The 25,689-nt window shown below is 34.5% G+C and overlaps 1 protein-coding gene across 7 annotated transcripts in view; it reads right to left on the bottom strand.

Annotated features, from left to right (window-relative positions):
• LOC138692197 (zinc finger protein ZFP2-like) overlaps positions 1-25,689 on the bottom strand; it is a 148,326-nt gene that overhangs the window by 38,182 nt on the left and 84,455 nt on the right. The window contains exons 1-5 of one of the 7 annotated variants that reach the window (XM_069815277.1): positions 22,290-22,512; positions 17,897-18,034; positions 14,414-14,493; positions 12,298-12,524; positions 9,989-12,200 (exon numbers count right to left, since the gene is read on the bottom strand). The exons of 2 other annotated variants lie outside the window; for them this stretch is intronic. In XM_069815277.1, coding sequence (XP_069671378.1) covers positions 12,100-12,200; positions 12,298-12,524; positions 14,414-14,493; positions 17,897-18,034; positions 22,290-22,403 — 660 coding nt within the window. In that variant the 5' untranslated portion in view covers positions 22,404-22,512 and the 3' untranslated portion in view covers positions 9,989-12,099. Of the gene's footprint in view, positions 1-246; positions 624-9,988; positions 12,201-12,297; positions 12,525-14,413; positions 14,494-17,896; positions 18,035-22,289; positions 22,514-25,689 lie in introns of those variants that run through there. 4 more of the 7 variants (XM_069815278.1, XM_069815274.1, XM_069815272.1 and 1 more) reach the window with 4 other exon arrangements.

The following is a 25,689-nucleotide window of genomic DNA, read 5'->3' as shown; positions in this document are numbered from 1 at the left end:
ATGTGTAGCTTGGCAACCATTAAGAGGAAGTGTAACAAGAAATTTCATTTTCAAATTTAAAACATAAAGTGTGATAACAGTTCAACGTTAGACTTCTCTGCAACATTACATAACGTTAATAGTGATGAGATTTTTTCTGACTCTATCATAGAGCAAAAGCCACTGCAAGTATTGTTGTATAAGGCAGTGCACATACCAATCAAAACACAAAATAAAGACGCAGGGTATTCCTTGCGCTTCACTCACTTCAGGTTGAAGATTCACTGCGGGGGACGATATTGGCAACGGATCTTCCTCAAATTTCACCTCAGATATGAGAGCATGTCTCTGGCCCTCATATTCCTCGGAGTAATAAGACATGATTGCTTAGGCTTATGTATATCAACACTGACAATCCTTAAAATGATACATACAGTAACTTCGTCATTACGTTACATTAATCAGGTCAAGGCCCACTAAATCCTTACCGAAGTTTCTTCCAGGCGGCCGTGTTCAGATTCAAACGAGCGAGATTCAAAACATTGTAGTTTCATTCTCCGGTGTAATTTTTTTTCCTGCTAATATTGCTGACTAATGGTAATCATTATGTTGTGGATTTGAATTAAATCTTGCTTTATATACGCGTACGTTATTAAATAAATTACTTTGAGTGTTTATACATATTTACTTACTAAGCCTATCTTTATTTTGTTCATTGCAAATTGTGATCTTTTATTAATTTCTTTCTATTATCATATTCTATTATATTTCTTATTCAGAATATATTTTTTAAAATTCAGTATCTTGTGGTCTACCAAATTGTTGGTCTGATGTTTTCAATAACAATTTTCTCAAGGCTGATCGTAGCTAATCATGTACATCATGCCAGCTAGACCAGACAGGACATCTTAAAAAGAAGAAGTTGAAAAGGAATTATGTTATTAAGGATGATTGAGTAATAGAATGAGGAAAATGGCTTCAGAATGTTGATAATGCTAGTGACAAATGTAGGTTATGTACCGGTATAAAAAAGGATTAATGTCAGATATGAAGCAAAACACGCAGTGCAAATTCAGTGTCTTTCAAGAAAGAATACAGGTGGTTTGACAAATGTTACGCAGTCTCATACGATGTCCAAGTTTTATGTGAAGGAAGAGTCGAAAGAAGAAAACTTTGCAATTATAGCAGAAGTTGTATCGGATAACCATGTCATTGTTCACTGTGGATCTAAGTTACAATACTTAAGACTGCACATAAACAGCATCCAAAACAAACACCTGATTCCGAAATTGCTTGGAAAATATCGAGTTGGCGCACGAAACCTGCCAGTATCGTTGAGAATATTTTGGGACCACATTCAGAAATGACTCATTGAAGACATAAATAACAATTACTGTTTTTTTTGCATTAGTATAAATGATTCAAATGTAGGAAATAAAGAGACTTTTCCCTGTAACTGGGGTTACTCATGATGAATTTGACTTTTTTTCCAGACACAAATGAGTCTAGTGAAGTAATTACCAAATTCATCTCAGCAAATTTTAAGTAAAAAAAAAAATGGAATTATCACAAGTAGCAGCATATACAACTCTTACTGCTGCAGTTAATTGTGGAAATAAATGCTTCTGTGTATCCGAAGCTGTTGGCAGAGAACCAGAACATACTAATGGCAAACTGCAAGTTCCGTATTTTAAATAATTTGCAGTAAGTTTTCTCATTTCTTGATACTGAGGCATGTCCACACCTGTGGTCAGCGCGTCTGGCCACGAAACCAGGTGGCCCGGGTTCGAATCCCGGTCGGGACAAGTTACCTGGTTGAGGTTTTTTTCCGGGGTTTTCCCTTAACCCAATACGAGCAAATACTGGGTAACTTTCGGTGCTGGACCCCGGATTCATCTCACCGGCATTATCACCTTCATTTCACTCAGACACTAAATAACCTGAGATGTTGAAACATCGTCGTAAAATAACCCAATTAAAAAAAAATATTGAGGCATTTGTCATAAAGGTATGTAACGAATTTTCATCTTCGGCCAAAACAAAAGAATTAAACCTTTTTTGACTTTAACATTTGCCTTTCAATGTACCCTGTGGTTGATGAATGTCTCTTCTTCAACTGGAAACCTGAAAAGTGCTTTTTATCTCGATGGGAAGGAAAGTGCGGCAGTATGTTGTGGTCTCTTTTTAGTGAAGAGGGCGATTTTTCATTTCATTTGTGCACTGGTACTAAAGTGTTTCACAAAATCATTCAGCAGCTAGAACACAAGTCATTTATATCGATTGATTTGAATGCTGTGATGTGAAAACTGAAATCTGAACTTAAGAATAAGCAAGTTGGTAATTTTACAGCAGTGAAACCAATAAAATATTTAAGGGCATGGATGATTCAGATAAATAGAAGTTTCAGTCTAGTTCATCTCCATTCTTAACAAAGTTCCGCAATATTTTGTAAATGGTATGATTTTAAATTGTCAGTTTTTTTAAAAGAAGGTTTATTCTCTTTTTGAAAACTCTACCCACTTGGAGGAATCTTGATCTTCACCTCAATACTGATGATGATAAATTTCATCAAGATTTTTCTACACTTATATTTTTATTACATGCTATAAATGAAAATGACTAGGAAGGAAAATGAACGTATTCTCTTCGAGAGAGCTCGAGAATACAAGGAACAGCTGAATGTAGTTTTCTTTCTTAAGTCAGACCGTATAAGTAATGCCTATTGTGACGGAATTCTCAGTATCAATTGTTGTATGTTCAGAAACACTACAAAAAGGCAAAGTGAAAATCAGTTAATGGCAGAAATCCAGGAGAAATCAAATGTAACATGTCATTCTTAGACGTTTATGATTATGGCACATCTGGTAAGGAGAACTAAATCACAAGATAAATAAAGATTTAAAGGTTTAATTGTGAAATCTGCCAGTGCTGCTCTTATTTGAAGTTACAAAAAATGTTTAGACCAGATCTAATGGCATGTTAACTTATGATTTGCAGTTCGTTAATTGTAACAATACAATATGAGAATAAATCAGTTTGAATTAAAATTTAAAATGTGATTATTTTGCATCTGAGACAATTAACACTGGTACTGATAGTCTCACATGCTGATATATAAAATAATAACAATTGTGATAGGGTGTATTACAGCCTATTCGAAAAGCTTACTCCCACTCACGAAAACTGAGAAAAATTGGTCGTGAACTGTCTTTCTTGTATAAACAACTTTTTCCCTACACCTTGTGTAAAGTGTCTCGAGGTTGACGACCCAAAGTTCGGAACGCTTACCATCACATTTGAAAGGTTTCTGGGCAGTGTGCACGAGTTCATAGCTCTTCAGTTTATCCGATTTCCAGAAACACTTTCACAAGCATCACATTTGAAAGGTTTCTCCCCTATGTGTCGAATGACATGGCTCTTTAGAGTAATGAAATGGGAGAAAAACTTACCACAATCAGAACATTTAAAGGGTTTCTCCCCAGTGTGTGTACGTTCATGGTTCTTCAGTATATATATGAACGGGAGAAGCATTTACTACAAACATCATATTTGAAAGGTTTCTTGCCTACGTCGATGAGTAAATGCTCGTTCAGTTTTTCCGTAGTTGTGAAACATATTTCAGACAATTCTAATTCCGATTGTTTCTCATCTTCAGGAGTCCGCACAGGTTTTCCCAAGGAACTTGAATTCTTGGGAATCTCGCACACAGTCTCGTTCTATTCAAGAGCAAGACTGTCCAATTCTGGGGATACAATCCCTTCATTCGTAGCTGCAATCCTGAAGTAAATATAATATCAGTCTATAAAATAGTCGCAACAAGTATATATTCAATTATTGAATATTCAAATCAACACAAATCTATTTCGTGGGGTGCTATTTTATGCGACTGTTTCGAAGTTCCCGATTACAAATATGCTACAAATTATTCTCTTATTCTTGTGATATACAGGGTGATTACGAATCTTATTTTCGAAGACATTCAGAGCAAAAATGTCATATAAACATGTATGCTAATATGAATATTTTCAGAGTCACACTAATCTGAAGTTCATAGTGAAGTACGGTTTTCCTCTAGTTGTAAGGGTAAAAGAATATTACAAATAGAAAATGAACTACGAGTATTCAACAGTCTCTTTCTTTACTTGGCTAGTGTTCTAAAGATAAAAATGTGATGTCATTTGCTTTGTATAGAATTTGCTTTTCAATTTTTAATTAAGATTTACATTATTATTATGAACTTACCATAAAAAATGTAACAAATCATGTGACTTTAGGAACTTGATTCCTTACGCTTCAATTATGCATTCTAATGTATAGTCTTGAAGAATTAACAAGAGTGGCGTGATTTGTAACAATTGTGATAAATGAATAAGAAAAATCTAATTTTGTAATTAAACATAGATAAAAACCTCTATGAAGCAACTCTGATCATCTTTCCTTTTTAACTTCTCTCTAAAATATGCCATTAGGAAAGTTCAGGATAACAGTGAGAGTTTGGAATTGAACGGGTTACATCAGCTTCTTGTCTATGCGGATGACGTGAATATGTTAGGAGAAAATCTTCAAACGATTGGGGAAAACGCGGAAATTCTACTTGAAGCAAATAAAGAGATAGGGTTGGAAGTAAATCCCGAAAAGACTAAGTATATGATTATGTCTCGTGTTCAGAATATTGAACGAAATGGAACTATAAAACTTGGAGATATATCCTTCGAAGAGGTGGAAAAATGCAAATATCTTGGAGGAACGGTAACAAATATAAATGCCAATCGGGAGGAAATTAAACGCAGAATAAATATAGGAAATGCCTGTTATTATTCGGTTGAGAAGCTTTTGTCATGTAGTCTGCTGTCAAAAAATCTGAAAGTTAGATTTTATAAAACAGTTATTTTACCGGTTGTTCTGTATGGCTGTGAAACTTGGACTCTCACTTTGAGAGAAGAACAGAGATTGAGGGTTTTTGAGAATACGGTTCTTAGGAAAATATTTGGGGCTAAGAAGGATGAAGTTACAGGAGAATGGAGAAAGTTACACAACGCAGAGCTGCACGCATTATATCCTTCACCTGACATAATTAGGAATATTAAATCCTGACGTTTGAGATGGGCAGGGCATGTAGCACGTACGGGCGAATCCAGAAATGCATGTGGAGTGATAGTTGGGAGGCCAGAGTGGAAAAGACCATTGGGGAGGCCGAGACGTAGATGGGAAGGTAATATTAAAATGGATTTGAGGGACGTGGTATATGATGAGAGAGGATGGATTAATCTTGCTCAGGATAGGGACCAATGGGGGTGGGTTTTGTGAGGGCGGCAACGAACCTACGGGTTCCTTAAAAGCCAGTAAGTAAGTAAGTATTAAGCAACTATGGAATTCACAACAAATCTTTAGCTTCAGAACACTAGCTAATTAAAGAAATGATCCTCATGAATAGCTCATCCTTTATATGTAATAATATTTTACCCTCAAAACAAAAGAATAACGGTATTTTACGAACAAATTAAAATATTAGTGTAACAGTGAGATTAGGACACATATTTATATGACAATTTTTGCTCAGAGTTTTCTCGGAAATAAGCTCCTAAGTGAAGGTAAATCCTCGTGAATCATCTCATATAAAATCTTTACACTTTGTTACTTTTGTCACTTCATAATTACTAACTGGTGGAACATTACTGATTCCATTTCGTACCAACCATCATCATTAGATAATTTGTGTTGGTGTTATCTCTAACTAGGTATTTGGTTGTTTACTAACGTTAAGCTAGTAAGAAAGCTTTCAAACCTCTCCAACAATGTAACATGCAATTGTAAAAGAATAAAGGCCTACTAAATATTTTTTTCTTTGCTTTAATGGTGCACTCATGATGCCACACTTCGACTACTGCGATATTATATTAAGTAACCTAAATGCAAATTTGAGCAGCAGGCTACAACGTGTGCATAATGCGTGCGTCCGTTATATTTGCAATATTCGTAAGTATGATCATGTTTCCCCGTCTTTCCAAACTCTGTCTTGGCTAAGGCTAAGCGATCAACGAGCCCTGCATTCTCTTGTCCTCTTATTTCAAATTCTGCGCACAGCTACCCCAATCTATTGGGCTTCTCGTTTTCAAAATTTATCCGCATATCATCAGCTAAGTACAAGATCTCATCATAACAATTTACTCATTATACCCTACCACAAGACATCTTTATATTCTTCATCCTATACAGTTTCAGATGCTAGAAATTGGAACTCGCTACCGAGGGATATAAGGAGTTGTTGGACAATAACTTCATTTAGGTCGAAATAATATAAATTCTTACTTAACAAATTAATTGCTGATTAATAGTTATTACATATAATGAAACTATCATCTGTCCATTCTTAATATTATCATTAATTTCTCTAAATAGATTTGCAAAATCTCTAATGGCAATTACATTAATATTCTCATTTTAAAAATATATTTCAGATTTATATACATTTTTTTTCTCTGTAACATAATTCTAATAAGTTTATATTAAATTAAGTTTCATCATTTTAGTAATTATCTCAAATCTCAAATTAATTATAATTGATTTAATTAAATTAGCTCATAAATTAAGTTACTACTTTACAATACAGGTTCATCTAAATTTAAATATATATGTAGTCTGCTAGTCGTTAAAACTTAACTGAAGAATATTGCTGGAGAATCTTTTAAGTGTAGTGTAAATATTCGTAATTTAAATATGTATTGTATTGATTAAGGCTGGTTGAGTGGAAGAGAAGGCCTTATGGCTTTAACTATGCCAGCGAAAATAAAACATTATTATTATTATTATTATTAATGATATGTACACTCCCACCCAACGACATAAAAGCATTAATTGGTTCAATTGAGAGTAATTATGGAGATGTTTGTAGCAAATTTAAGACTTGCATAGTCTCCTACTAAATGCATTATGGTTGACGAGCAGCTTTCACCTCTACACGGATGTTATTTCATGTTATTTATCAGAACTAAAAACAGCAAATTTGGTATAAAAGAAAAATATATCACACTTGTAGCATGTATACACTGGCAGGAGTTAGCCAAATGCAACAATTACCACAAACTCCACATTGGTACGGTTTCTAGGCAGTATAACAAACTCTTTGGTCTACAACAATGATTCGCTTCGACAGCACACTGTCATTGAATGCCTTATTAAAGAGAAAAAATCTTCTGGTGAAATTCACCTCTGGCTTCAGCATGCATACGAAAACGTGTACATGGGCGCCAGCAGTATTAGAAGATGGTGAAACATTTCAAATACTGGAACAAGATTTCAAATTACAAATTTCAAATGCATCGAAAGATGCTGCAACATGGTCAAATACAAATTTATATAATAATACAGAACAGAACATTTTGTTGTTGTTTAGTAAACTGTTCGAAGACAGGTCTGAAAGTCACAAGTGATACCAAGAAGACACCATTCATGAGGCAACTAGGCTGGGAGATAACGGGGTAGGGTGGCCAGTTTCTTTCCCCCTCCACTGCATACATCGCCGACTAGATACACAATACACTAGTCAGACTTCAGATGCATACAAACAGTTATTCAACTGACACGTATCCTCCGCCTGATAATAAATGTACATATCAGCCAGAATCTCAAATATAGGATGTAATACATTGGACTACAGAATTACAACAGAATAGTACATTATGCAACGAGCCTATAATGATAGTAATTAAGAATCGAGTATGGATATTTATGAAACGAGCGCAAGCGAGTTTCATAAGTTTCATACGAGCTTCTTAATTACCATTATAGGCGAGTTTCATACGACTTTTTATGCTCGACCATATTTCTAACTTGAAATTACCGGTATTCAGATGTATACATTTTATTTGTATCTGACAAGATCGGAAGTGACCTTATTCTAGATCGTGATTTGTGAGATGTGCGCAGACGCGAAAGTATTGATTTTTTCCGAGGAACAATAATGTCATTAACCTTGACATAGTCCCGTTAAACTTGATAATATTATAATTTTATAACCTTGATTATTGAATTCGACATTGAAAAACGAGATGACAAATTGAATTTATTTGAATATCATTTACAATTAACGCTAATTATTATAGTAACAGAACATAACCTTCTGCGACAGTTGGATTTCCAGCCTCCGTGACTTTTCCCTAATTCTCTTTCGATTGCATATCCGTGAATAATCGATACTTGCGGTTTTATAACGGTACAAAGCTGACCTGTCATTGGCTGAACAGTTGTAACCTGAGTCGTCATTGGCTGAAAGACCTGACCTTTAATGAGTAGGTGTACTTTAATGAGGTCCATTAAAGGTCTGCTACCAGGTGTATAATTACTACATTTCGGCATGGTCGAGCATAAATAATATAATACAATCAATTTATTTTTTATTTTAGTTGGTTATTTAACGACGCTGTATCAACTACTAGGTTATTTAGCGTCGATGAGATTGGTGATCGCGAAATGATATTTGGCGAGATGAGGCCGAGGATTCGCCATAGATTACCTTCAGTGGCGGTTCCTCGGAGGAGGGAAGGGAGGAACGTCCTCCTCACATTTTCTTCTTTTGAAAGTAAATACCAAATAAAATATGTGCCTTGAAATTCGAGAAAGATTCGATAATTTTTAAGTTCACAGCTATAAGAAAAACTCGGTTGATCGAGTTTTAAACGACGCGCGCTCATATGCTGTAGAAAACTGTGAGAAAGATGCGAGATTGTCTTTGTAGAGGAAAGGCACTCCATTCCTCCTCTACTGCAGTTAACACTCATAGACAACAGCGCACTAGCGGCCAGAGAAAGAAGCAGAGTTTTAAAGCAAGTGAATGAACGGAGAGGGAGGAGATCCTCCTCTGAATCAGCGAATGGGCGGGAAATAGAAACCGACTGGTCGTGCAGCAAGCTCGCTACCGCTGCCACCTAACGATGTTGCATTCAACCAGACTATAACACATCTAGGAGGAGACACAATAAAAACAGTTTTAACGCAACGCTATGAAAGACACCATGTAAACTTTTTTAAAATTATAAATCAAAAATATTATTCATTGCACTTTATATAGGCTATTATTCATGGTTTGAAACTTTCGTGGATATTTGAAAGTTAAAGTTTATGTAAAACAAAGAGAAAGTAGTTCTACGTAGTTGGCCCTTGAAATTCACTTCTATTCATTGTATACTAGACAGGGCAACAGCCAAGTTGTCAGTTTTGTACAAATATATTTGAAATTGAAAGTAGGTACTCCAAACTACCTTATTTTAACATAAAAAATTAATCGGCCACCGGCAGCTTTGAACAATAATGATAGTATGACTTTACAAGAACTGACATTCTTCAAAAGCATGTGATAGACTACTGAACTTGTAAAATGTACATGTGGCAACACAGACCACGTGGGTGGATGCAGTGTTCTCGCTTTCCTCAGATTATTTCCCATTCCCATTTCCGTAAAACGGTTCCGGTTGTGTTAGTAGCTGGTCTCTTCCAACACGTGTAATGCTGTAGTGTGCTCGAAAAATGCTACGAGGTTGTGAATTTCTTCGTAATTGTTAATTTGTGCAATTATTCAACAATGAATGGAAGTGAAAACATAATATATTTTGGACAATTTAGGAAACTCAGTTTACAAGAACAGATTATTGCTATACAGAAGGGAAGGCCAACCCCAACACTACCTGGTCTTACATGTATGCATGTAGGCTAATTTGTAGCATGTTTCGTTCTAGAAAGTGTCATTTCCTCCTCTTAAGAAATATGCAGGAGCCGCCACTGATTACCTTGCATTCATATTACGGTTGGGGAAAACCTCGGAAAAAACACAACCAGGTAATCAGCCCAAGCGGGGATCGAACCCGCGCCCGAACGCAACTTCAGAACGGCAGGCAAGCGCCTTAACCGACTAAATACAATCAATCTAAAAAGACGATACAATAATATTTTAAAAAATATGAGGACCGAATGAATACCGCAATGAGTACAAATAATAAATAACATGCTAAATATGTACTCTTATGGCTACTTTAATAAAAGTTTGATACATACACTGGATGACTACAAAACTGATTTATGATTCACAATAAACCATCAACGTAAACGACCATGTGCATAAATGAACAATGCCATTCTTTCATGAGAACAAGCTAGTTAACATAACACAGGTTCATTCAATCAGTTTTCCGGAGAAAGGGCAGGTCTCTCGTTGCAAATCCTGGTTCCTCCAGTCTTATCTATTTACTGCCTTCCTCTTTGTCTCCTCATATGATCCATATATCTTAATGTCGTCTATCATCTGATATCTTCTTCTGCCTCGAACTCTTCTCCCTTAATAAACCATTCCTCCCAGTACATTCTTCAATAGGCATTTTCTTCTCAGCCAGTGACCCACCCAATTCCTTTTCCACTACCTGATGAGTTTCAGCTTCTTTCTTGCTTCACCCACTCTTTCCAACACAGCTTCATTTGTTATTCTGTCTGTCTACTTCACACATTCCATTCTCCTCCATATTCACAATTCAAATAGTCCTGAAATTTGATTTGCATAATACACGTCACTGTTCGTTAACAAAAAACCACAATTTAAGTCACACAGAGTTAGTGTGCACTCAAAGTTGGTTGCTTGACGGTTGTCAGCCCACTTTGAGGTCTGTATGACGTAGTGCAGAGGGCGGCAACTAGAGAGAACAAAAGAGTTGGAACTTAATCTGAGACGATTCTGTCCGACCTCGGGGTGGGTATGCGGTGTGACTTAGTGGATAAAGTATCAGCACGTAGAGCTGAGAGTTCAAATCCCGCTGCCAGAGAGAATTTTTCTCCGTTTCAATACTCTTTCAGCGTATGATGACGCAGAATATCTGCATGGAAATATCATATGTACTTCGGTACATTAAAATAATATATATGATATACGTACATCACGAACGTGATTTAAGACGGCGCTTATTCCGTCGGATCCCAGCCAACTAGTCACTCATAACGAGTGCACACTGACACCACAAATCAATATTTTATTATATTAAACTACTTAAGTATATTTATATTCAAAATGCAACAACATCGCTATTAAAAATCAATATATTTAATGGAAATCAATGCAAAAATAATAATAAATATTCACGAGAATAACCTAAAGAGCAACAATAAATACCAGAATAATATATTCCATGCTGGCTATATGAACTTCGGTCCTGTGTTCATAGACATCTATGACGTAGTGCAGACGGCGGCCACTAGAGGGAACCCAAGAGTTGGAACTTAATCTGAGACGAATCTGTCCGATGCCTGAGTGGGTATGCGGTGTGGCTTAGTTGATAAAGTATCAGCACGTAAAGTTGAAAACCCGGGTTCAAATCCCAGCACTGGAGAGAATTTTTCTCCATTCCAATACTCTGTCATCTAATAGCTTTAGCTTACAGCACTGACCAACACATTTCACAATCACGGCATTACCAAATCTTTTCGTGAGTATGTTTGAAAACATATTTGAAATATTCTTGCAAAGGAAATACTTTTCAGGCTTCTTGCCTGTAGGTGTTAATGGCTTTCCCCGCTACCTCACTGCGAAAAACACCACAAAAATAGCATTATAAATATTTGTTACCAATATGCAAGAGTATTTGAAAATTTAGCTACACCTGCTAGGAAAACAGATTTGACGCCCGGCACATTTAGGTTTCCCGCTCCTGTGCAAAAGTTCATGGCTTAAAGACCACTAGAGAAAGAATCACTGTAAACGAACACTGTATTTTTAAATTTCTGGTCTGTGCTCGCGTCCATGGGCTGTTAGATTATCTTATTTCCAGTAACAATTACTACAAACATTACATTTGGAAGGTAAATCACAAGTGTGAAAGCGATCACGGTCTTTTAGGTTACCCAAATGCGAGTAACAATTACCACAAACTCCACATTGGTACAGTTTCTAGTAAGTGTGAATCCGCTTATGTCTTTTTTTGCTACTGCAATCCGAGAAACACTTACCACAAATTTCACATTTAAAAGGCTTCTCGCCAGTATGTCGGCGCTCATGTTTTTTTAGGCAAGCCAAAGCCCTGAAATCTTTACCACAAACATCGCATATGAAAGGTTTCTCGCCTGTGTGAAACTGTTCATGCTTTTTCAGGTTACCCGAATGTGAGAAACGCTTACCACACTCATCACATTTGAAAGGTTTGTCGCCAGTGTGCTGGCGTTGATGGGTTTTAAGGTTCCACGCCTGGCTAAAACACAAATCACAAACATCACATTTATAAGGTTTCCCGCCTGCGTGCAGGCGTGCGTGTCTTTTTAGCCTACTAGACTCTGTGAAACACTTACCACAAACATCACATTTGAACTGTCCCTCGTCTGTGTGTATGTGTGCATGTTTTTGTAGGTTACTCGAATGCGACACTTCGAATCCCAACGGCTTGTCGTCTTGATCAGTGCGTACAAGTAATCTCGAGGAAACTAAATTCTTGGGAATCTCACAAACAGTCTCGTTGTCGTCATCTGCATTACTGTCGAATTCTGACGATACGGTCCTTTCACTGGTAGCTGCAATCCTGACGAGAATATAATATCAGTCTATGCTATAGGAAATATATATCCAATTCTTGAATATTCTAACTAAAACAAATCTGTTTCACCCATCATTTACATTACCATATGAAATACATGCTTGTAAATAATCTACGAGAGATGTGGAAAGTACCAAATTGTTAAAAAATTTCGTAATGAAAACATCATGTCTATCAAATCTTTCTTAAGAAAGGTCTCTGCCCTAAGTCACTTGGCATTTCAGGTGACTCTGGGCACAATTATTGTTTTTAAATACAGTATATTAAAAGCAGGACAAAAAAATGATTAATAGTACATTATGCAACGAACCTATAATGATAGTAATTAAGACGCAAGTATGTTTGTTTATGAAACGAGCACAAGCGAGTTTCATAATTTTTATACGAGCGTCTTAATTACCATTATAGGCGAGTTTCATACGACTTTTTATGCTCAACCATATTTCTAACTTGAAATTATTCATTTTATTTGTATCTAATTGAAGAGTGGAACTGACCTTGTCCAATACCTCGTAAATTGTGAGATGTGCGCAGAGCGGGAAAGTATTGATTTTTTTGCGAGGAACAGATCTCAACATTGACCTTGATAGCCTAAACCTACAGAGTAAACTAAATATTAACCTTGATATAACCATGAAATTTAATTAGACATTGAAAAACGAGATGACAAATTGAATTTATTTGAATATTATTTACAATTAACGCTAATTATTATAGTAACAGAACATAACCTTCTGCGACAGTATTGGATTTCCAGCCTGTGTGACATTTCCATCGTTGTCTTTCGATTGCATATCCGAGAATAATCGAAAATCTGATCTTTAATGAGTAGATGTATTTTAATGACATGCATTAAAGGACTGCTACTAGGTGTACTATAATTACTACATTTCGGCATGATCGAGCATAAAGGTCATTAAAAGCAACTGAAATTACATTTTCATCTTACAGTCTACATAAATCTTGGAAAAAAAAGAAGAGTATGTAAATTGATGAGCACTAATGTAGGCAAAGATTATGCTACAAAAAAGAATTATTAACCTTCGTTTTACCAATGTTACATTCTATCGTGAAATTTTTTTGGAACTGTATCCAAATTCCGGATTGCAAATGTGTGTACCTTGATCTATGCCTTATTCTTTTGTTATACAAGGTGGACAAGAGGTATGGAATATTGCTAATAACTTTTTAAATTTTACTTTTACAATAAAGAAATCAGGTATATACAAAAACTGTTGGAGATAAACCATATATAATGACACTAGTGTTCGAAAAACACTAGTTCTTGAGGGATATGTGGTATGACAGTAAACATTTTTTTTTTGTAAAAGGCACCTGGTAATAAAATTTACATAATCGAAATGTGCATTCAATTTCACTTATGAATGTGTAGAAATTTCATCCATTCACATATTTAAAGAGTTTTAACCTTTTATTAAGCTTGTAAAAATGTAAAATCATGTTGAGTAGGCCATAAACATAAAAAAAAAACTTTATTACATTAACATAGATGGTCAAACCGAGACCCAATCACAGCCAAACATTGTCCCAGTCTATCTTTCCCAGTTACATAATTGATTTTTTTTTTACTTGGCTATTTAACGCCGCTGTATCAAATATTAGGTTATTTAGCGTCTATGGGATTGATGATAGCGAGATGGTATTTTGCGTGATGAGGCCGAGTATTTATTGTTGGGGAAAAGCTCGGAAAAAATCCAACTAGATAATCATTCCAAGCGCAACTCCGCATCGCCAGGCAAGTGCCTGCAGGATGATTCAGAGTCAGAGTCCTTGCGAACGAGCTTTCAGACAGTCAAGAAAACGATTTCAAACACAATCAGCTCTCTACGTGAAGACTCGCACACCACACTTACCTTTTGGTTAAAATCTCGTGCTTTGCAGTTACTTCCAGTCTTGGCTCCTCATTCACTCCGTCCGAGTCACTCTGATCATCCTAATAATACAGAGGAATAACCAATTACATTAGGGCATTCCATGTTAACAGGTCTTGTATAAAAAAAATTATTTTCCACAAAAAGTCCACTTATGTACGTTAAAGTACTCAATATAGTCCAGGGGACGCGGATATATAGGATTTTAAAATAAGAATTTACAGGTTACACCACAGTTAAACTTTCTTAATTGAGTGATAATTTTAATTGTGGTTTTATTTCCTATGTTGCCTACAGTGAGGAGTCATGGATCGGACCAAAGAAGAAACATATATCTATGGATAAAGCTTGAGCCATAGTTAAAAGAAGTGAAAAATCGAAGAGTTACAATCAGCGGGGACAGTTTCTTTTTGTCTGAAAATGTTTAATTTTCACAATAAAATTAAACAGTATAACTTTGTGACTGCATTTGTTACTTTTACATGTTTAATTCAGATGTTTCGAGAAAACAATAATAATGAAATAATTTAAATTTCTTATTTGTCACCACATAAGTTTTAGAATAAGAATAACCTTTTCAAATTTGTATTTGCGTTTGACCAATGATATACAATAGTAATATACGTTACAAAAGCGGTATGTTGACGTTTTCATGGTCGAGGAAAAGACTGAAAAAGCGAAACGTAGTTGAGCTTTTTAATTTCCGAGAACATGAAAACAAACATACCGCTCGTGTATCGTACATTATTTTGTGCGAAGATCATTTATTACATACCTGAAAGACGAATTTCTAATTAGTTGCAATGAAATCTCCATGTTGGTTTCTGTTTAATGACGGCAACTTCGGGAAACCAACATATCTTTCTTCGACATTGTTGCTATAAAATGTTTTCTGTGTTTACTATACCCCAGCAGGCCGTGATATACGTCTTTCCCCCCCCCCCTCCAGTCTATAAATGCGAACTTAACCCAGATAAGCCCAAAAATTTTTTGTGATAAAAATATAGTAGCACATTAGTTACTCTCAAAAATCGGTTAAATGATATTGAAATAAACTGAAACAAGGAATGTATATTTTCTAAAGCTAACAAATACTACCAGCATTATCGCACAACTTATAAAATGTCCCTAACACCAACAATGACATAATATCCGAAGGCACTGCAACTGTCCTTAAAAAAGAATGGTGGGAAAATCTGGGTTAAAACAAACGGTAAGGTTATGTAATGATTTATTTTTCATTTTAATATTTTAACAATATTATTTATATAACATATTGCAGTAATAACATCGGCATCTGGAATCTTGTTGATTTTTTCACAGCTTCCTTAATGTTACTTGTATCAGGAATGCAATAAGTTTCGTGGAGTAGTAGATTTTACTTAATTTTTGCAAATATTTAAAAACAATAATTAACATTGCAAATCAGGTGAAATTGCAGTGGTAAGTTTCCAATTTATAATTATTACTATGTTAAACGTCTCTAAAAATAATATGTTAAAAGCCTAAAGCAGGAAAATGAATGTCGCGCTTAAGCGGTAAGAAGAGGGAAATTGTTATGTGTGTTACGTTGGGAATACTGAATGTGGTATTTCACACGTACCGCGTATTGGTTCTGTGCGGAAAACAAGCAAATACGCACGATATCGCACAAATACTTATAACATGTTACAGATGTGATGTTAGCAGTGAAAATTTATGAACGTTTTTAGTGCTATATAGAGAAGTTGTGCAGTCGACATGAGCACCGTTGATTGCTGTGCTAAAAGGAGTTTGTCTGAACTGTACAGTTCCAGGGACAGGACAAACTGAGCTCCATTATCAATAGTGTTCTACACTTCCAGCACTAGCCACACATGTATATGTTGAAGCTAGTAACGAAAGCTATTTTAGTTCATTCCCTTTCCAAATTTTTACAAATTATTGATGTAATTTACACATTTTCCTCAAGAAATTTTCCCAGATTTAGGAATATTTTAGTTAACATGTTTCGGTAACTTTTATAGTACACCTATTGTACTACTACATTTACCAACTTTGCTGAACATTTTCTCCTTTTTTTTGTCTTATTAAAATTATCCAGTAATTTTTTTCTTAATAAGAGATTTTGTTAGCTTACTGAATGTGCTAAGTTTTATAATTATTGTACTTTGTACCAATTGAGCCTACTATCAAATACACAGTGTAGCTTGGCAACAATTAAGAGTATGGGCTGATTGTATAAACCATTTAATCTTAGATCAGAGGTTAAATTGATCCTCGTTCTAGCTGAACTTGGAATTTTGTGTTGTACAAAGTCTAATCTGAGATTAGTTTGTCTTAAACTAAAGTCAACTTTGACCGAAGAAATTTCTCCGATTAAGTTAGATGATCGAAGTTCAGTTATTTCTTTTCTGTTTGTAGTATAGGAGTGGCAGATTGTGGAAAAAGAATAACCATTAGTATTAATATATATATATATATATATATATATATATATATATATATATATATATATATATATATATATATATATATATATTTCAATTTCTTGCCTTAATACACAAACATTCTTATATTTTATAAGGCTTTATCGTGTTCAGCAGTATCAAATAACATAACCTATAATTATATTATGTTTATAACAACCATTAATTATTCATGGATATGATAGGTACATTCATAAATTTTCAATTATCTGTATTATTAAACGAAAACTGTTGTTTTATAAAGCTTTATTATGTTTAGCAGTATCAAACATCACAACATAACAATTTGGAGAAAGGTCAATCTTCCTATTATCCGCCATTATTTACAACGCACAAAACAAACCAGTGTCTCCAACAGAGTGTGCGGAAAGTCGCCAAAAAGTAGTTGAAAAGTCGCTAGATTTCTTATTATCAACAAAGAAATATTAAATTGTGTCACTGTGAGGTGCTAAGAAGGTAGTTAAATCCCTATTTAAGTAATATAAAAGTGAAATGAAATTGTGGTCGAAAAAGAGTTAAAGTCGCTAAATTGGCAACACTGAACAAACCTGTACAACATGGCCCGCGCATCACATTCTTCACCTGTTTATGCGATGTTGCCAAGTCCTTTTCACGTGAATTTACAGTAGATTGCATTTGAACCAAGGTAATTTGATCGCAGAAAAGTTTTATACAGTAGAAGAAATATCTGAACTCGGTTCAGTTTCCGATCTTCGATCAGAATTGATCTTTAGTCAGGGAGTTTTATACAATTGGGCCTAAGTGTAGTAAGGAGTTTCGTTTTCAAATTTGAAACACAAAACAAGACAACAATTCAACTTTAAAGTCCTCTGCAACATGACGTAAATAATAAAAATGTGATGAGATATTTTGTCTCCATCATAAATTGAAAGCAAATGCAAGTACGATTTTAAAGAGGTGGTGTCGATTAGAATCAAAATACGAGATGTACACTGAAAGAAGAAGAACACGAGTGCATTCCTAATGCTCCACTCACCTCTGGTTCACGTTTCAACTCAGGCAGCCAAATTGACACCGGATCCTCCTCAAATTTCACATCAGATGTGAGATCAGGACTCTGGCCGACATATTCCGTCTTTATGCTTGTCACGTGCTGATCAGAAAGATTCTGTTCCTGACGTACAAAGAGATAATATGTTAAATCAACGATTTATTACTGGGTATTAGAAGACTGCTAACTTTACAAGCTGCTTTGTGTGTATTGTATTGTATTGTATTTATTAACATTCCATGGTATTCATACATTGATTCACAGCTAGAATATGGAACAAGTGAAAAAACTTAATACTATTATAAAGTCTTAATTTATAGTCATAGTCTAGATGAATATATACAGACGAGGTTTACAATATAGTCTACTAGTACAACACAAAGTTTTAGTATCAATTTCATGAAGTGTTATTGAATGTCATGAATTCACCTACAGAATAGAAGGCGTGAGAAATTAGGTACTTCTTTAATTTGGCCCTAAATAATTTTATGTTTTTGAGTTTCACTTTTTATATCGATAGGGATGCTATTAAAAATTTTTACTGCCATATAATGCACTCCTTCTTGATAGCACAATAGACTTGCCGAAGCAGCATGAAAGTCATTTTTTTGAAGTGTATTTATGCTATGAACTGTTGAATTAATTACTAAGTTTTGACGATTACATTAGAGGAAGATTATTAATGAAAAGATATACTGACAAGCCATGGGCATTATTTGTAGTTTTTTGAAAATAGTCCTACAAGATTCCCTAGATTTGGCACCTACTATTATTCTAATTGCCCTTTTTCTGTAATAGGAATATACTGTTACTATCTGTGGAATTTCCCCAGAATATTATTTCAAAGCTCATTACAGAGTGGAAGTATGCAAAGTATATTGTTTTTAAGATATTGATATATACTATCTTTTGCATAGATCTAATAGCAAAACATGCTGAATTTAGTTTGGGGGTAATTTCTTTAATATGATTTTTCCAATTTAACACATTACCACATGTGTTAGCATGCCCCAGCTAGACTAAATTAGCAATATGTACAAGTTCATAATTTAATTGTCCAGTTGAAAGTCTTGCAGAAAGATATCTGTACATGTTATAATATATATAGTCCAAAGCGGATACTGTGACAAATATAATTTCCCTGAAGACAGGTTATAATGATTGTAACTACATCTAAAGCAAAATCAATTATTTGGAACTGTAAAAATTATTGTGAATATTAGACAAAAGACACAGAGAAAATAAAAAGAAGTCGTGTCCTTAAGTACGATATATTACCACAGTCTACTATATACAGTCGCGAAGCTTGAGGTGTTTTTTTGCAAATCTCGTGATAAAGCGCTCCAAGCGGTTAGCAACTAGAAACAATAAACTGTCCATGGTCGACTTTGGACTGTGTCATATTTCTATCGAGTGCTAGCTCGTTGCGTATTTCACATTGATGCTTGTGAAATGTTCGTTATTGGTTGTAATGAAAATGTTAATGGCTAAAATATAATAATTGGAATAATAATATTATGGGACAAGGAGGAGACGTTTGTAGTGCTATAAATTGTAGCAACAGTAAGAGAAAGAGGCCAGAGTTATCCTTTTTCCGATTTCCGAAAGATTCAGAAAGGTTCCTGGGTTTCCACAAGAATGCTGTGTAGAAACAAAACTCTTAATTTTCAAATTCTTTGTGACTGTTAGAATACATTATATCCTTAAATTTCACAATGAAATGTTTCAGTCTAACCGAAAGGACATTAGATACCGGTTAAAGTTCTGTCACTTAGGCTGCTAAATTTCCAGAGAAATAAAGTTTAGGTCTACTTTTTTTTTCAGATGATATATTTTCAATTGTAGCTATTAATTTTGTTATTATTTTTATGTGTTATTTTACTAAAGATGTAGAAAAATTAGGTTTGTTTTAATGAAATTTATTGATCACGTTTTATTTTCAATTCTGATGGGATTATTATTGCTTAGGCCTACTTTTTTTTTCAAAGGATATGTTTTTAATTATAGCTGTTAATTTTGTTGTTATTTTATTTGTTGCTTTACTAGAGACGTAGAAAAAGTCTGTTACAATAAAATTTATTGATCACGTTTTATTTCCAATTGTGGTGTGATTATTATTGCTTAACCTCGTCGCACTTTGTTAACTACGTAAGCCTACACTACAAGTACCGGTACACGTAAGTTACTCCGTTAATTCATATTTCCATTATTATTGTTGTAAAGGGAAATGCAAATTAATATTTATTGGTTTCATAGTTAATTATCGCTATAATCTTGAAAGAGTGAAGCTATTATAGTAAATTTCAGTTCGTTTTGCACAAACAAAAATTATATTAACTTATTTCTTGCAGGTATCTTCGAGTTTATGGTGGAATTTAATATACTTCATTAAAATTATAAATTAACTTTATGCATTTAATATTTCAATAATGGAAGGAAGGTGTTCATTTTTCCAAGTCTAGGAGAGAGATCTGCCATGATGAGGCGATAGTAGCGATCCTAGTGGTGGGCAACTATCCACGTTTGCATTTTTAAAACATATTGAGCTTCGCGACTGTATATAGTAGACTGTGATATTATCAAATACACAGCGTACGTCATCAACAATTAAGGGTAAGTGTAAGAAGTAGTTTCGTTTTCAAATTTAAAAGATAAAACGAGACAACTACTCTTCTTCGGAATGACCTCAATAGAATAAATGATTGGGCAATAGCCAACAAAATGAAAATAAATTCACTAAAGAGTAAATCCATCAGCTTTACAAGAAAAAGGAATAAAATAATCGCATCGTATACATTAGGAGATGAAACCATTCCGGGAGTTATCAAATGTAAAAACCTAGGAATAACATTTAGCAGCGATCTCGGCTGGGGGAACACGTTACAGACACAGTGGGAAAAGCATGGAGGGCGTTACATTTTGTGATGAGGGAACTAAGGAAAGGCTCTGATAAATCCAAAAAGATTGCATATAAATCACTAGTACGTCCAGTAATGGAATATGGTGCTGTATGTTGGGATCCTTACAGAATAGAACATAATAAGACACTGGAAAAGATTAAAAAACGGACTCTCAAGTGTTATAATAATTCACCATTAAAATGGGACACACTCACTATATGATGCTTCGTAATATTGAGATCGTTTTCGTCTTGCCATTGGAGGTTTTCAATTTGGGCGATGTTATTGGATTGGAAATTCATTATTAAATCGGTTAATCTAGATTCCAGTGTTAGATTTGAAAAGTAAAAGAGTGAACCTGAATATATAAAGACGGGGAAAAACGACATTTATGTAGCCACCTTTACAAATTTTATGGACAAATACAGCCTGCAAGAAATTGAAGTAAAAGGCTTAATTGTTGGAACATGCAAAACTAATCCTGGTTTCTTTTTATGAACCTGGCAACATTTTGGCCTACAGAGAAAGACAATTGTCTACATCGCCCTTCTAACTCTGAAGGGATCCATATTTTTGCTCCGAAATTATCTGTACTGTTAAGAAGGATCTTCAAATAACAAATTAGTAATTATTTGTTTAATCATTGACTGCCCACACTCAAAACCAGAACATTTGCTATTCGTATAATTGCAAAAGTCTTTAGTACAACAATGCTCTGTTAGTGTGGCAGACTGTTAATACAGGGAGCGGTTATCGTCTTCATTAATAACTAAGACAGTTCTTTTAGAGAAATTTTATGAAATAATGTGAACATGCTATTATGTTCGCTGTGTTAGGTCGCTTAGTGTAATTTATGAAAACGTTAAAAGATAGTCTAAATATACATAAAGTAATAGTGATAATCCATCATGGTCAATGTAGAGTATCCACCGCCCACTGAACGAATATTTCACACTTTTATCACTGCCAATGTTGCGCTATAAACCAAGTTTCGCAAATCTAATGTAAAAGACTGCCTACACAAGCAACAAGTTATACTAAATGTTTAGGATTAGTGTAAAACTGGCCTATGTCTCTTATAGTGGGCGGGACATAATTAACATTCACCTTGATAATTTTTGTTTGCATATCTAAAACAAAGTTAATTAACTTATATGGAAATCCAAAGACACAGTGAAAACACAAGGGAGACTTGTTCTTAAAAGCGACACATTATCAAAATCACTGTGAGAATTCGTAGCTTGGCAACCATTAAGAGGAAGTGTAACAAGAAATTTCATTTTCAAATTTAAAACATAAAGTGTGATAACAGTTCAACGTTAGACTTCTCTGCAACATTACATAACGTTAATAGTGATGAGATTTTTTGTGACTCTATCATAGAGCAAAAGCCACTGCAAGTATTGTTGTATAAGGCAGTGCACATACCAATCAAAACACAAAATAAATACGCAGGGCATTCTTTGCGCTTCACTCACTTCAGGTTGAAGATTCATTGCAGGGGACGATATTGGCAACGGATCTTCCTCAAATTTCACCTCAGATATGAGAGCATGTCCCCGGCCCTCATATTCCTCGGAGTAATAAGACATGATTGCTTAGACTAATGTATATCAACACTGACAATCCTTAAAATGATACATACAGTAACTTCCTCATTACGTTACAACAGTCGCGTCAGGGTCCACTAAATCATTACCGACGTTTCTTCCAGGCGGCCGTGTTCAGATTGAGACGAGCGAGATTCAAAACATTGTAGTTTCATTCTTCGGTGTAATTTTTTTTTTCCTGCTAATATTGCTGACTAATAGTAATCATTATGTTGTTGTAGATTTGAATTAAATCTTGTTTTATATACGTGTACGTTATTAAATATATTACTTTCTGTGTTTATACATATTTACCTATAAAGCTACGGTTTCGCTACGGCGATCTTCGTCGACGATCTTCGCTGGAATTCTGTCCCGTTGATTTGAATGTGCATGGTTTCTTTACGGCGATGAACGTCAACGAACGTCGCTGGACTCGACGAACATCGTCAGCGTTTGCCTTGGAAGCAAAAACCTGGCGATCATCGCCGAGAATCCAATTGTAAAATTACAGTAGGTGATGAATTAAATCATTTAATAACATGTGACTTATACATCATACATACCATAATGGCGGTAAAACAAATCTTTCTGCAATTTCTCCACTAATGAAGATGAGATATTAATTGATTAAACACAAATCCCTGTTCGACATGAGCCAAAAAGAAGAACCAACGTAAACAATAACAAATCTATATTTTGTAACAACCATAACTGTTAATACAATTGAGTAAAGTGTAAAGTGATTCATAATTGAAGGACACACACACGATGCGGCAGATTTAGCTACTGAAGCAAAAGTTTCAGTGTGAAATAGTAAGTGAAGTGGAATTCCGAGCAAAGGAGAGAAGTGCAACAACCTCTTTCTCACGTTTTTTAATTTGTAACATTATTTCCTAAATAAATGCTCCTAAATAAAAAAAAAATAGCGGTAATTTCATAGAAGACGGGCACTTGGTTGAATATAGTACGTATTACCAACTTTTTTATTTCAGAGTTAAATGTTAGTGATCTTTTAGCGACTTTTACATGTTAGTTCTAGGTTTTTTATACTAGGTGTCGCCGTGATTTTCTTTTAATTTGATTGGTTATAGTTTTCATTTGTTCTAGAATTTTCGTTAATTTTGAATGGATAATGACGTTATCAGTTGTTCTTGGTTGTTTGACGTGAGTGGTGTTATGTTGTGTCTGATGGCTAAAGCTATTGAAAGTTTGTCATTTTATGATTTTCTTTCGATTTGATTGGTTATAGTTGTAATTTATTGTAGAATTTTCATTAATTTTGAATGGATAATGACGTCAGTTGTTCCTGGTTGTTTGGCGTGAGTGATGTTACATTGTAGATTTGTCTGCATTTGTCGAATGCGCATCATCATGCTTACGAAAAGGCACTTTTCAGTGCCAATAATTTATTTTGTGTGCACAAGGTTGGAATTTTGAAGTAAGAGGGAAAGGAAGGAATCCGTGTTCTGAAATTATTGATTAAATTTTGTGTCGATTTTGGTTTAGTTCTTTCGCTGGTGATTAAGGATTGTGTTGAATGTTGAGGAGAAAACTGTTTTTTCTGTGGTTTAAAGAAATTACTTACTGAATTTTCTGTAGATGTTATGGTGTAATAAGTGTTCGAAGAGAATTTCATTTAGTGTAAAGACGTGGTTTATTTATGCAAAGTTGACTGTACGACAAAGTGTTGCTTTAGTTCTTTGTTGCTTGCATGGTTTAAGTTTAGATTGCTTTAAAGCCTGTGTCATTTATACTGGAAGTGAAGTGGTTGTCGATGAAGACGTCAATGAGAATTGAATTTTATTTGATAAGGTGATAAATTATTATGTTTTGTTCTGTGTTTTTGTGATTTTTGGGGGTAAAGTGCGGACGAAAACTACCAGAAAAGTACTACCAACTATGAAGTTCGAATGCCACGAAACGCCAAAAAAAATCAAAGGAAAAAAAATTAAATAATTTTCATTTTTTGGAGGGCTTGTTCTTCTTTAAAAATACGAATATATATTTGATTTTTCATCTTTGATTTTGCGATGTTTGGTGACATTTGGACTTCATAGTTGGCAGAACGTTTTTTGTAGTTTTCATCAGCCATGTTGGATTTTGCCCGTCTTCTAGGAAATTACCAAAATAACATTGTAAAAAGTAAAAATAAAGTGTTTATATAATTGGTTTTTACCTTAAAGTTATGCTTATCTTTCAGCTGGGCTTATTGGTTTGTGAATAAATTTTGTGGATAATTTTACAATATCATTTTCAATTGAACTTGAAACAAAATGAAATTGTTCGGGAGAAAGCCTGAAATATTCCTTAAAATTAGTGGGTTCATTTTCAAGATGTCTTAATATCAATTAATTAAAAGACTCCTCTGTATATATATTTCTAAACATGACATTAACTACTTTAAAGACCTGTACTTGTTTTTCAAGGCAAAACTTATATTATAACGTTATCATATTGTCATCCACCTATCAGCTGATCAGACATGGTCAACTATATAAAACAATTTACTATCCACCTACGAAGTTCGCCGGTAAAGAAACCACTCTCTGACGATGACTGCTGGCGATTTGAATCTTCAGCGATGTTCGTTCGACGAAGATCGTCGTAGGCAAACCGTAGCTTTAGGCCTATTTTATTTTGTTGATTCCAAATTGTGATCTTTTATTTATTTCTTTCTATTATCATATTCTATTATATTTCTTATTCAGAATATTTTTTTGAAAATTCAGTATCTTGTGGTCTACCAAAATTGTTGGTCTGATGTTTTCAATAAAAATTTTCTCAGAGGTGATAGTAGCTAATAATGTATATCAATGTCAAAGCCGGCTAGACCAACATTATATTCATGTTCTGATCAGACAGGACATCTTAAAAAGAAGAAGTTGAAAAAGAATTATGTTATTAAGGATGATTGAGTTATAGAATGAGGAAAATTGCTTCAGAATGTTGACAACGCTAGTGCCATATGCAGGTCATGTACCGGTATAAAAAAGGATTAATGTAAGATATGAAGCAAAACACGCAGTGCAAATTCAGTGTCTTTCAAGAAAGATTACAGGTGGTTTGACTAATGTTTTAAACAGTGAAACCAGTAAAAATATTTAAGCACATGGATGATTCAGATAAACAGAAGTTTCAGTCTAGTTCATCTCCATTCTTAACATAGTTCCGCAATACTTTGTAAATGGTTTGATTTTGAGTAGTCAGTTTTTTAAAAGAAGGTCTGTTCTGTTTTTGAAAACTCCACCCACTTGGAGGAATCTTAATCTATTGGTTACTGATCTTC

The sequence above is a fragment of the Periplaneta americana genome, chromosome 16 (assembly GCF_040183065.1).
Source record: "Periplaneta americana isolate PAMFEO1 chromosome 16, P.americana_PAMFEO1_priV1, whole genome shotgun sequence".
Lineage (NCBI taxonomy): Eukaryota > Metazoa > Arthropoda > Insecta > Blattodea > Blattidae > Periplaneta > Periplaneta americana.
Note: the sequence above shows the minus strand (reverse complement) of the source record. Positions and strands in the feature narration are given on the sequence as shown.